This window comes from Pyxicephalus adspersus, chromosome 8 (genome assembly GCF_032062135.1).
Source record: "Pyxicephalus adspersus chromosome 8, UCB_Pads_2.0, whole genome shotgun sequence".
In the NCBI taxonomy this organism is placed as follows: domain Eukaryota; kingdom Metazoa; phylum Chordata; class Amphibia; order Anura; family Pyxicephalidae; genus Pyxicephalus; species Pyxicephalus adspersus.
Window position 1 is genome coordinate 68665362 of NC_092865.1, and position 12586 is coordinate 68677947.

General features: G+C 37.5%; 1 protein-coding gene across 2 annotated transcripts in view; it reads right to left on the bottom strand.

The window, feature by feature from the left end:
* Window positions 1-320: 320 nt before the first annotated feature.
* CHL1 (cell adhesion molecule L1 like) overlaps window positions 321-12586 on the bottom strand; it is a 132292-nt gene continuing 120026 nt past the window's right edge. Inside the window, exons 24-27 of one of the 2 annotated variants that reach the window (XM_072421053.1) lie at window positions 8692-8757; window positions 6809-6940; window positions 5971-6052; window positions 321-3414 (exon numbers count right to left, since the gene is read on the bottom strand). In XM_072421053.1, coding sequence (XP_072277154.1) covers window positions 3216-3414; window positions 5971-6052; window positions 6809-6940; window positions 8692-8757 — 479 coding nt within the window. In that variant the 3' untranslated portion in view covers window positions 321-3215. The remainder of the gene's footprint in view (window positions 3415-5970; window positions 6053-6808; window positions 6941-8691; window positions 8758-12586) is intronic. The other variant, XM_072421055.1, reaches the window with a different exon arrangement.

Consider the following 12586-nt stretch of genomic DNA (forward strand, 5'->3'; position numbering starts at 1 on the left):
GAAATGAACGGCCCAGGAGGTTATTCTGAATCCATCTTCTGTAGTGAGTTCTCTAAATAAAGAAGTGATTGCAGCACAGTGATAGGAGCATCTTTGTAGGGAGAATTGGAATACATTACATTAACCATATCCTCCAGAAGGATGATGGCAGAAGTTGTGGAAAATGTGAAAGAGGTGAGGAAAAAATTAAAGTATTGAAGCTTGCATTTTAGCTGCAAGGTCTGTTCTTTTTTTGTAAAATGTGAAGGATGCTAACGGGGTCGTATTGAAGCATTTCTGGAACTTGAGACAACTGCACACAAATACAAATGAATACAAACCATTGGTATTATATTTTATTTACAATACTTTAAAAAATACACAAATTGCAAACAATGAAAGCAATTGAAACCTTGAACCATCTCTTGGATACCAAAAAGCATCTAAAGCTCCTTCAGTTACTAAACCTAATGCTGTCTATGTCATCATGGCCATGCACCAGGTGGTGCAGTGGTGGTCCTAATACAGGTTGAAATTTGTGCATTTGCCCATGTAACTCCAGCTGGTATAAAGCAAGATCTTTAGCAATGGTAAATGTTCTTATTGAAGACTATGAAGACATCCTGTAGGGTTTCTTGTTTGGACTTACTACTTCATTGTCAGCAACAGAACCACAAGACAATCTGGTGTAACAATGATAGAAATCAACAATTAGCCAGTCAGCCCACCAAGTTCATGTTTACCATATTATCTAACTCTCCAGATACAGTGGCATTTAGATCCATTTCCCTGGTTGTTCTACATACATTCTCTGGCTGAACATACATTTTAACTGCTTGGCATATATGGCAAGGTTATATGGTAAATATACTAATATTCGGTTAATTTTCTGCTAACCTGTGAACTGGTGCTCTGCGTTCTTTGAGAAATATATTAATTGTGTCTCTATAGTATGTACACATTTCCAAAAAAGAAAAGACATTGGAATAATTGATTGTAATGAATTGTGCAGTTTCTGTTTTAAATTATTTCAAAGCCTTGTAAATTAGGCTGCTTCCCCTATGGATTACCATACTGCCAAGGTCTTCTTTTATTTTCTATAAGAAATGTAAATTCCATATAGTTGTTTCATGTTGTAACAATGTTTTGTGTTTCTCTCCTCTCCAAAACATAAAATAACATAAAAAAGTTAGTTGTTCCTAGCAAATGACATTTATTTTATTGACCTGCTGATATCCCATTGGTTTTGAAAGTTAACACTGGTAGATTTTGTTTTTAATGCTTTTACCCTAAAGCAGCCAGGGTTCCTCCAGAAGTTGCCGGGATTCTTTAAATTCTAGCTGATTGACCTCCCATTGGATGATATCTGCATAATTGTGGAGCCAACACCACTTGAGCCGGCTACATGACTCTAATGATGTTTTTAGTTATCTACAAAGGTAGTATTCTAACTACCACTGTAAAGAGAGGTGGTATTTTCTACACAGGCCACCAACTTAAGAGGCTTTTTCCCACTGACCCCCAATAAATTGGTTACCTAAAACCTGTAAATTATTTTAGGTGTTGCTTAGGGGTAAAATGGTTAGGAAAGCTGTCAAAGGGTCATACAACTTTGATCTAAAATTAAAAAAAAACATTTAAGTTAAAAAGTGCAAATCTTAGGTACAGTTGTATTATTATTGGGTGAAAACATTGGCAATATGACCCATAGGAATAATGTTTATTCTGTACATCATTATCTGCAAATGGGTTCTAAATTAGCCTTATTAATACATTTAAAATATGATATGTAGTCAGGCACATTATAGTAACAACACTTGAACACAAGGTACTTTTCTATCAACCCATGGCATATGGCATGCTGTTTAACAGCAAATTCATAGTTGAGTGTATGTGTATGTTTACTTGTCAATCTACATACCGGAGCGAAGTAAATAAATTCAAGGAATGCAGAGAGCATAGTTATTAGGTTGTATCATGCTGAGTAACACGGGTGAATGCTTAGAAAAACATTATCAGTCTCAAGATTATTTCCGTAATCATTTCCAGTGTGTAATTGACTTGGAAATCTGGGCTATTGTTTGAGGCCATCTGATGGGCTGATACTTTGTTTAATTTTGTCATTGCTTATTGCTACATAACACCAAAACTGGGCACACGTGTTTAACCAGCACTGTCCCTTTCTATATTTATGTAGATCCTAATGAGTGCTGTCTGTACATGTTATTGTCATATTCACTGCTTTTCATTTTCAATTATTTTTCAATCTCTTGCAATATTACCACAAACCTACCTTGTTTTCCAAGGTAATTGCCATTTCAAAATGATTGTAACAACGTTGATGGAATACCTTCCACATTCTGAGATAAAATAATTAGACAACTACACAATGCAAATTGAAGATGATCATAGGAGCATACCACATACATTCAAGCAAGATCCTATAAAATTAGAAATGCCTCATTTGAGTGGTACTTTGAGGGATATTTAATTTGATTAGAAACTCTGATTGCATATGTTTAAAAACACCATCATGCACTTTGCAATCACTGTAAAGCTGGATTAAAAAATGTATTTGGAATGTATATGACATATGTTGCTTTTGGAAACTGCATGAGAAAATGTAATATGTAGAAGTGAGATGTTTTCATGCATTGAGACTGATTGCTGGTGCTTTAAGTCTTTGCCTTGATCCTTAAAAATCTGAATCAGACTAAGCTCTGATATTCATACCCAGCAGTGATTGTTCCTAGCAGTTACAGATAACTTACAGGCTTCTGGTAAGAATGGAGCAATGGTTATCGATGATCCAGTCCTTCAAATTTAAATAATTCCAGAAAACCTGTACTGGTAAAAAGCCGCCTTTCTGACTTCTCCTTCCTAAAAATGCTGATTGGGTTGTCATATTAATAATTCCAACAATTTCTCAAATATTGATCTGGAATCAGTATGAGTTTTAGGAGTTATGTCTTCATTGTCTATGCACTTGTTCTTGGTCTGAATGTACTGAATCCAAAAGGAGCCAGATAGTTAGTATATTCAGGAGGCGGCCAGAAAACCAGCTTAGTACTTTTCACAGCCCAAGTTTCATTTAAATGATAATGCTTGATGGTTACAAAAGGTAAGGTGACTGGATGTCCCACAGCTCTTTTGGGTAATCCCCTTTTTTAGATTCTGCTTTGATCCTGGTGTAGTGTAGAGCAGAAGTTAACGCTTTCTTAAATGTTGAGTCTTATTTAGGAGCGGAAATGCCGAACTGATGTTTCTTCGTCTGGACCTTTGTCCTTGGATTCGCTGTATGCACCAATGAAGGAACCATCCTCATTGAAATGGCTATGTTCACCATCACTATACTGAACAAGGCTGTCCACGCTGTCTAAGGTTTTAATGTCTAGGCTTACTGAGTCCATACTTCCATTTATTGCTTTCTTATCACTGCAATGTAGAGAAAACAAAGTTATATGTAAACATATCATGTACAACAATCACACAATCAACCACCATTAAAAGCTTCAAAATGGTCATGTTTAAGGATGAGCGAACACCTGGAGGTTCGGGTTCGCCGGGTTCGGCCGAACTTCGGCTCAAAGTTCGGGGTTCAGGTCTGGGTACTCAAAATCGTAAAGTTTGGTACGGACCCGAACTTTATAGTTCGGGTTCGCTCAACACTAATATTAATGGTTAGTGGGTAGGGATGAGCAAACACCTGGAAGTTCGGGTTCGCCGAGTTCGGCTGAACTTCGGCTCAAAGTTCGGGTTCAGGTCTGGGTACCCAAAATCATAAAGTTTGGTACGGACCCGAACTTTACAGTTCGGATTCGCTCAACACTAATATTAATGGTTAGTGGGTAGGGATGAGCAAACACCTGGAAGTTCGGGTTCGCCGAGTTCGGCCGAACTTCGGCTCAAAGTTCAGGTTCGAGTCCGGGTACTCAAAATCGTAAAGTTTGGTACAGACCGGTTCGCTCAACACTAGTCATGTTGTTTTCTTTATTTTTAAATTTGTAGTTATTATTAAAATGATTTTGGTCACCTAACCATGAAGGCCCTTGTCAAGGCTTTTCCAGATAAAGGGGAGAACATTCTATTCATCTGCTTTGTCACATGGGCTTCCAATGGAGACAACATGTAGCTATTTTAACACTAATTAATTACTCAGGCATAGCTCACTGTTGTCACTCTCGGAAAGCGCACCATGGCAAATACAGTTCAGCTATCTCAGGGGTATAGTTTGTAGACAGATAACAGCTGCAGGAAATCAGCAGCACTATGATGCAAAGAAAGATGGAAAAAGGGGATAAACAAGTTTTAAAATAATAGTGATTGTTTATAATACACAGTGGTTTAGCCAACTATAATTCCAGTAAGGGTTCACAGCTGCAATGAGAACTCCTGTACCTTGCCAAACAGGCTAGTCTGCTCAGATATGTCACAATTTACTGGGGCAGTGATGTGTGTTCTATCCTAAACCATATGTCAGGGGCAAAGTAAAAAAACATATGCAGTACTTGAATACATTCCCCGTATTTAATTTTTTAAATGCCCTACAAGTATAGAAAAAGAACTACTGATGCTTGCCAAAAAACAATGTACACAGCTCCCAATTTCACCTTGCTGAATGCCACCACTCGATTTTTCATTGTCTGTTTATCGTCACATAAACTAAAGCTGCATACACACTTGCAATAATTATCGTTGGAAACGAACAACTAACGACTGATCGTCTGATAAGCGTTGTCAAAAAAGTGCACAATGACTGACCAACAACGCCCACGAATGAGGAATTTCGCTGAAAACGAATGACTGCCCCGGTGGATCTGATTGAGCGACGATCGTTCACTATCTATTGTGTGTACGATCGTTCAGTGATCGTGGATGGTTCTGTAGAACACTTTCTCCTTTACATGTCACTTCCTGCATCATTCAAACGCTCATATCTGGTGTGTGTACATATTGGTGGATTATATTTGAACGATCGTATTGTTACAACATGTACAGAACTGTGCACAATATGATTGTTCAAAATATTTGTGCATAATCGTTAGTCGTTTGTTTTATAATGATAAATATTGCAAGTGTGTACCTAGCTTAATAGTTCTGTAGTGTAAGATAAAAACTAGGCAGTCCCTTTCGGATATATATATATATATATATATATATATATATATATTGTGCACAGAAGGGCTCTGATTTTCTGAATAGATCACTCAGTAACTTCAGAGCATCCAGGAAGATAAACAGTGAGCAGCACAGAAGTGACAACACCAAATTTTACCCCAAATCTCTTGAGATTAGCAATACTGCAGAAATAAATCTATGTATGGCTGTACACACAGGAGTGCCGAGTCTCTCAAGCAACTTAGGCTACGTACACACGTGCAATGGTTCTCGTCTCATAATCGTCTCAGGGCCGATATCGGACGAGAATCTGGCGTGTGTACAGCGCTCGTCTTCCACTTATGAGCTCTCCCACACACTGGGGCACGTCCAGATATTTGCAAGGAAATGTAAACCAAACAATTTTTGCTTTCACATGACTGGAAGGTTAGGCCAATTTCAAACATGCAGTATGAAATTGTAATTAATAATATTATTAATAATAAACAGTATTTATATAGTTCCAACATAATATGTAGTGATGTACATTACTGTGGCTGTGATGCCAGGAGAGGCAAACAGAACCATAAGCAACATTTGCACAACATCTTCAGACCACAACCACAGCAGCCAAATGTATACAGCATTCTGTGTAAAATAAAGGGTGCCAAGTGCTCCCTTTTACTTGAATGGGAGATTGGAGCTGTGGTTGAGCCAGCGGCCAAAAGCTGACACTCACTGCAGGTCTGAAATGACCCTTAAAGTCAGCAAAAATGCCCACCTTTTTTTTTGTTATGCTAAGTGAATGCTACCTTGCAAGGTGATAATTCACCTAGTTAATAAAAAATTGAAAAGAAAAATGTGTTAATAAAATGTATTAATGAAAACACATACCTTATGTCATCAAAAAATTGCTCTTTTATAGACTGTACTTCAACTTCAACTTCAGCAGGGTGTAATTCTTCCTTTTCCTTCACTGAAAGCAAAATAAACAAATGTTTGTTATTTTCTTTGTCGTATTATACCAGATTTTGCTTGATCCACATTTTATCAGTGTTTTATTTTGCTAATTTAATATAGCAGGGACACAAATATCACTTTACCTTTATTCACTATCCATACTGTATAAAAATATATATATATATATATATATATATATATATATATATATATATATATATATATAGACAAACACAACACTAGTTGAAATTCAAATAATATTCCAGTATATTTGTGGGTTGTATGGGGGAAACTGGAGCACTTGGAGAAAACCAGTGCAAACATAAGTGCATTATGCAAAGCTGTAATTGTCCTCTATGGGGATTAAACCCAGAATTTCAGCATTAATCACAAACAGCAGTACTACTGCAAGGACTAAAATCACTATATTGTATTATGCAGAGAACTAAATATAAAATAATCAGGATTTTACATTTGATAAATATGTGATACCAATTGGTTTCTGTTACCTACATCATTACATTTTTGGAACTGGAAGTTTGTAACGCGAGGCATTGTAAATAAAAGAGTTATACAGTTATCTTCAGCAACAAATCACCTTTCATCAGTAATTCTATGGGTTTCTACACTTTATTGCTCGCATTGCTTTTTGCTATGAAATAAAAGCAATTGGTTCTGCTCAAGTCAGATTTATACCTGGCATAGCTCTTGGTTAATGTGTCCACAGCAAATGGTATAATGAATAATGTATTATCTGAAATTTAACTTTTACCTGCATATTTCCCCCCTCTGTTTCTTTGTATAAAACAGGCAACAAGCATTAGTAGAGTCAAAAGAGCAACAGCACACATCAGTCCGATGAACCATCCTTGTGAAGACAGGCTGTGGGGTGCATTAGCATAGGCTGCATTTGAAATAAATACAAAAAAGTTAATACATAAATGTATCAATAGAATGTTTAAAGAGTATTTATAATGTTGCAATAGTCCCTTCTACCCAACTAATTAAACCCAACAAAATATTAGCAGACAACAAATATTGCTATGCAAGTTGTGTTTATTTGTTCCATGTTTGTTAGATCTATCATGAAGTTTGACTAATCTCCAAAGGAACCTGGGTATGCATGGCAACTTTCCCAAAACTTATTTAACTTAAACCTGTAGCTAATCTGTGTTCTCCTTCGCCCTATAAAATATATGATATATGTAATCATACAGACAATGTTAAAAGTGACTTGTCAGTGCATTAAAAGTAATTTTCTGTATTTTGAGTGGTACATATAGCACCAATAAAAAACCTACTGTGTGCTCAATGTGCAGAAAAAGGGTTCTGTTTGGAGCTAAAAAAGATTTCCTTACTACAAAAACTTTAAATGATCACCATCCCAGTGTTGTCATATTGATAATATGATTGGGGACCATGCTGATGAATGGAGACAGCCTGGTCTGACAGACGTAGTCTGCTAACTGGAACCTAGGTTTTTGCTACTTTGGGACATATGGCTGGGAACGTTAATCTGTAAATTGTAGGTGCTTAGTAAAAATATGAAAGTCATAGAGCTGGAACAATCTAGACCAGGGGTAGGCAAACTCTGGCCTTTAGGCCAGAAATGGCCTAGCTGGTAGTCCATTCCGGCCTAACTCCCCCCGGCCGATCCGGCTGGCAGGGGTCGGCAACCCGCAACTCCGGAGCCGCATGGGGCTCTTGAGGCTGCTTGTTATGCTGTTATTTCCTCACCTTCAAATGCATTGCAGAGGTGAGGGATTTCCTTTCAGGGTCGTTCCTGGTGGAGTCCGGCCTAGTGTGCCTTCTTGATCTCCTAAAATGGCCTAGTAGCCAAAAAAGTTTGCTGACCCCTGATCTAGCCTGTTGTTCCACGTCATTTGTAAAGCACTGAAGCCAAAGCAATAACGTGACTGATAATTTTTTAATTTTTAGAAAAGGTAAACATATGTGGCCTACATATTTCTCTAATGAAGAACAGAGGTTTGCTTTATGATACATTAAAACGTATTTCCTTATACACTAATATATAGATTTTGATGTGAGATGTGATGTGTCAGGGTAAATTCAAACTTTTACAGTTGTTGCTGAAATATGAGTTGAGTGTCAATTTTTCAATAGGTTCTTGTGACAACTGTCTGTTGACAATTGCTTTGACTTGTGACAGGCTTCTTTAAACACATTATTTTATGTGATTAGAGGGGCAGAATCTTGTACATGCAGTTGTAGGGACTTCTAGTAAATCAGTTACAGATCAGAATATCAATCAAATTGTCCAAATTGGCAGCAGATCTGCTCATTTGTCTGGCCTTAGATTTAACTTGACATACCCCTATGGCCTTTATTGTGTTTTTGGGTGCTATCAGAACTCAAAAGACAATCTTAGACAAACAGTAAATAAACATAAAGGACGGCAGAACAAGAGAAACAACATTTCAGAAACCAAGAGATGGTTCAGTCAGCTCCTATCTCCAAACTTCTTAGTCGTCAGTCTTGATTTACATGTTAAATCGTTAGTAAAATCAGGTTAGTTCAGCAGAGAAGAAAAAGGAGAAAGAAAAAATAAAGCGAGACACTTTTTAGCAATCTAATATAGAACTGAAAAAGCAAGAAAAACACATCACTGGACACATAACAGGGATCAGCACAAACCTATAGCAGGAACTTTGGCAGCGAAAGCAGGAGTGCGAGATGGAGAGAAAGGAATACTAGAGAACCCTGGAAAAGAAAAGAATCTTTGAGCCAATGTTCTAAATGATATCATTTTGTACATTCTGGGTGCCTCATATGGGACAAAAGTAGAGTATGATATTGTACCGTACAAGTAATGATTCCACATACAATAGTAAATACCATTTAATGGATTCTCTTGCTAAAAATGAAAACATATACTACTCCTATAGATGTTTTCAAACATTTGATAAAGTCTAGAAAAACCCTGTAAACCTTTATTGCTCCTGGGTGCCATAATATGCCAATCAGTGGTGCACTTTAACCACATGGCAACTTAACCAGCTGCCAAAACAAAACCTTAGGAATGACCAAGGATTGGCTGAAAAGCAGAACACTAATATCCATTTTAAACAGAGCCCTTTCAAAAAAAATGTTTTAAATGAATTATGCTAATCGCAAATTCTTTAAGATGAATTTCATGCAAATTGCTAAATTCATAAGGGCGGCATGGCGGCCCGGAGATTAGCACTCTGGCCAGGTTCAAATCCCGGCCAGGACACTATCTGCATGGAGTTTGCAGGTTCTCCCCGTGTTTGTGTGGGTTTCCTCCGGGTACTCCCGTTACCTCCCTCATTCCAAAAACATGCAGTTAGGTTATTTAGGTTCTCCCCAAAATTGACCTTAGAATGTAATAATGACATATGACTATGGTAGGGGCATTAGATTGTGAGCTCCTCTTAGGGACAGCTAGTCACATGACCATGGACGTTGTAACGAGCTGTGTAATATGTTGGTGCTATATAAATACTGTGTAATAATAATAATAATAGACAAAATGCATTTATTAAAGCAGATTTATAGGTGGAAACAATGCGGAGATTTACACAGCTCTGACATACTCAGACCCAAATTTTGCTGCTACTGTTCATTATCAATTACAGTCCCGCCAACCCCAATCCAATCCCAGACTTTAATAGAGCAACAAAAGAAAAAGTAGCAGATGTCACTCTGCTTTTTATATATTGCTTCTTGTAACAAGCGACTGATCATTTGTGCTGCACCTCCCTCTCCAATTCTGTGTTCTGGTATAAAAGGACTGCAAGATGCTGATATGAAGAGAAATTCATATTAATATATGAATTAATTGTCTGTGTTTAGAATTTAGAGCTGCGTTACTTTGCGTCTTTTATATTAGTTTTCAGTTCAGCTTTTACAAAAAGCACAATAATTCACTGGGGATTACTATGCAGCAAAAGAGGTATTTCTTCTTAGCCACTGATCAGCTACCCCCAACCTGCACTGCTGGAGTGCTGAAAACCTACAGTTACAAAAATGTTTATATATATAAAATTTTTCCTTAAAAACCAAAAACATATCTATCAATGTTTACAAAATGATCTTGCAAACCCAGGTAACCCTGCAATAACTGTGCTTCACATAGCAGGGAGCAGAGCTGTGGGAGGTGGGCACAAGACCAGTCACTCTGTGCAAGGGGGAGTACAGTAGTGACTGGTCTTTATTACAGAAAGCACTGCACAAAAGCAAAGTTCCATGCTGGATTACTGAACAGAAAAAAATACAAAGCTTGCTAAAAGTCAATTAAGAATGCACATGCCTTTTGTATTTATATAACATTTGCTTATCCCTGACTTGTAAAGCTACTTACACATGTCCAATGCTTGGACGTGTGTACGTGCGCCCGGCGTGTGTACAGCGCCCGTCGTCCATCGTCCGAACGACTGTCCTGGCGGATCCACAGACGACGAATGATCGTAATGGAAGTGAAGGGGGTTAGCGCACAGCAGGGTGCTGCTCTGTCGTTCTCCCCCTTCCCTCTCCATAGAGCAGAACGGTGCTGTATGTACAGAGCTCGTTCATGCATTGTGCAGTCCTTAGTCATTGGAAAACCGTGAAAGATCCTTTCCAACGACAATTATTGCATGTATGTACCCAGCTTAGGATAAGATGAAAGCAAACTCAGCATTTCCTTGGAAATGTATAAACATCATTGCACACCTGAGGCTGATGTGTTCTGTTTAGCTAATAACATTGACAATATAGTAACTTTCATTCAACATATTGGTAGGTGCTGAATGGGTACACCAATAGATGTAGACACTGCTGACCCAGAAACATCCGATTGCCTCATGGAATCAGGAAGGAATTTTTTCCCCTGTTGGAGCAAATTGTACCCGGGGTTTTTTGCCTTCCTCTGGATCAACTATGTCCATAGGGTTTTTTTATCTGGGATATATTTATTTCCTTAGTGGTTGAACTTGATGGACTTATGTCTTTTTTCAACCTAACCTTCTATGTAACTATGTAATGGACACCACTGATGAGGTTTACTCATTGTTAAAATGAAAAAACCAAAAAACAAAACAGAAACTATCTTTAAACTTACATAAGGTGTCTAGACAAGATTTAAAACTATTTTACCATTTTACCATTATCCTTTGCTCCATACTAATCATATTTTTTTACCAAACACCTCCTGATTTATTGTAATGTTGTAACATGTAATGTGTTCCTGTAACTACTGGTACTATTCCAGGAAAGCCGTTTCACATGCTGATTGTCCAAGTTGATTATTTAAAGTATCTCCTAAGCCAATATTTTTTGAGTTTTGGATAGAGAAAGGATGTATTAAAACCCCGGAGTCAATTTTGTACAGCCCCCCACTAGGATGATTCACCTATTTTGTTTGACCTGCTAATCACTGTCATTGGCACACAAAGTGATGGAATAGAATGAATGAGAAATCTCCCCCAAAAAAAAATGGTGAAAATTTTTATAACAGGAGATTTCACTTCACTTTGCAGGGATTTTCACTCTGGTCATTATATGTTCCGTAGGGAACAGAGAGAAGCCATCGACTAAAACTCATAATGCACTTGTGTTCATTGCATGCATTGACATGCATTGACTTATGAAAATAAATAAAACTGTAAAAGGGTTGTAGCTTGCTCTTAAGAAGTTAGTTGTTACAGTAATGAATCAAACCATTAGAAAACTATAAATACTATTTTTTTCCTGTGTGATCTGAAATCTGGACTAGTACCAGCACCAGTGATTCATGGTATGGTATTGTAGTTATTATTGGGTGTGGAACATCTACTTCAATCCCATTGTACTAACCTTATAATTAGAGATAGACTGGCTGTTATCTATATGGTCTGTCACCATGGTGGTCCTTGTTAAATCTCAAAATTAATATTTACCATAAAAGAGCTCTGTGGTTTATTTGTGGCATTTTATTTTAAACTCAGGTGATATACATCCCTAATATTTATGTTGTTATTTAAAGCCCAGATTTACCTTTTAACTTTTGTGTCCTAGTAGTTAAAATGTTGTGGATGTAATATTTACCTTGAGCTGTTCAGTACCTTCTGTTCCCAAAATGAAGCCACCAGCTTTAAGTATTGAATGATATAGCCCATTAAACCCTCTTCTTGTGAGCTCAAACCTTCATTGACAAACCTTTTGGAAATTTGCCATTACATTGGCCTGGGCAGGACAGCATTGAGATTACATGGCATTAAATACTGCCCAGGAGGAAGGATACCCCAAGAGGAAAAGAAAGAACTGTGATGTCAATGAACTGGCCAGAAGGCTTCCAGAAAAAAAGAATTTATACCTTGATTTACTTTGGAGTAAAAGAACGTCATAGAATAATTACAACAAGGCAAGACGAGGGGTAGAGGGGACAAAACCTACCCTCTGAATGAGTTGGGGGGATCATTGGTGGGGCTGATGGCACTGATGGGGCTGAGATACAGCAATTCTTTCCTTTAATTATGTAATAAAAAGTATTAAAAATCCCTCATCATCACCACCACCACCATCTAACTTTGTATGTTGCAAAGACCTGCTA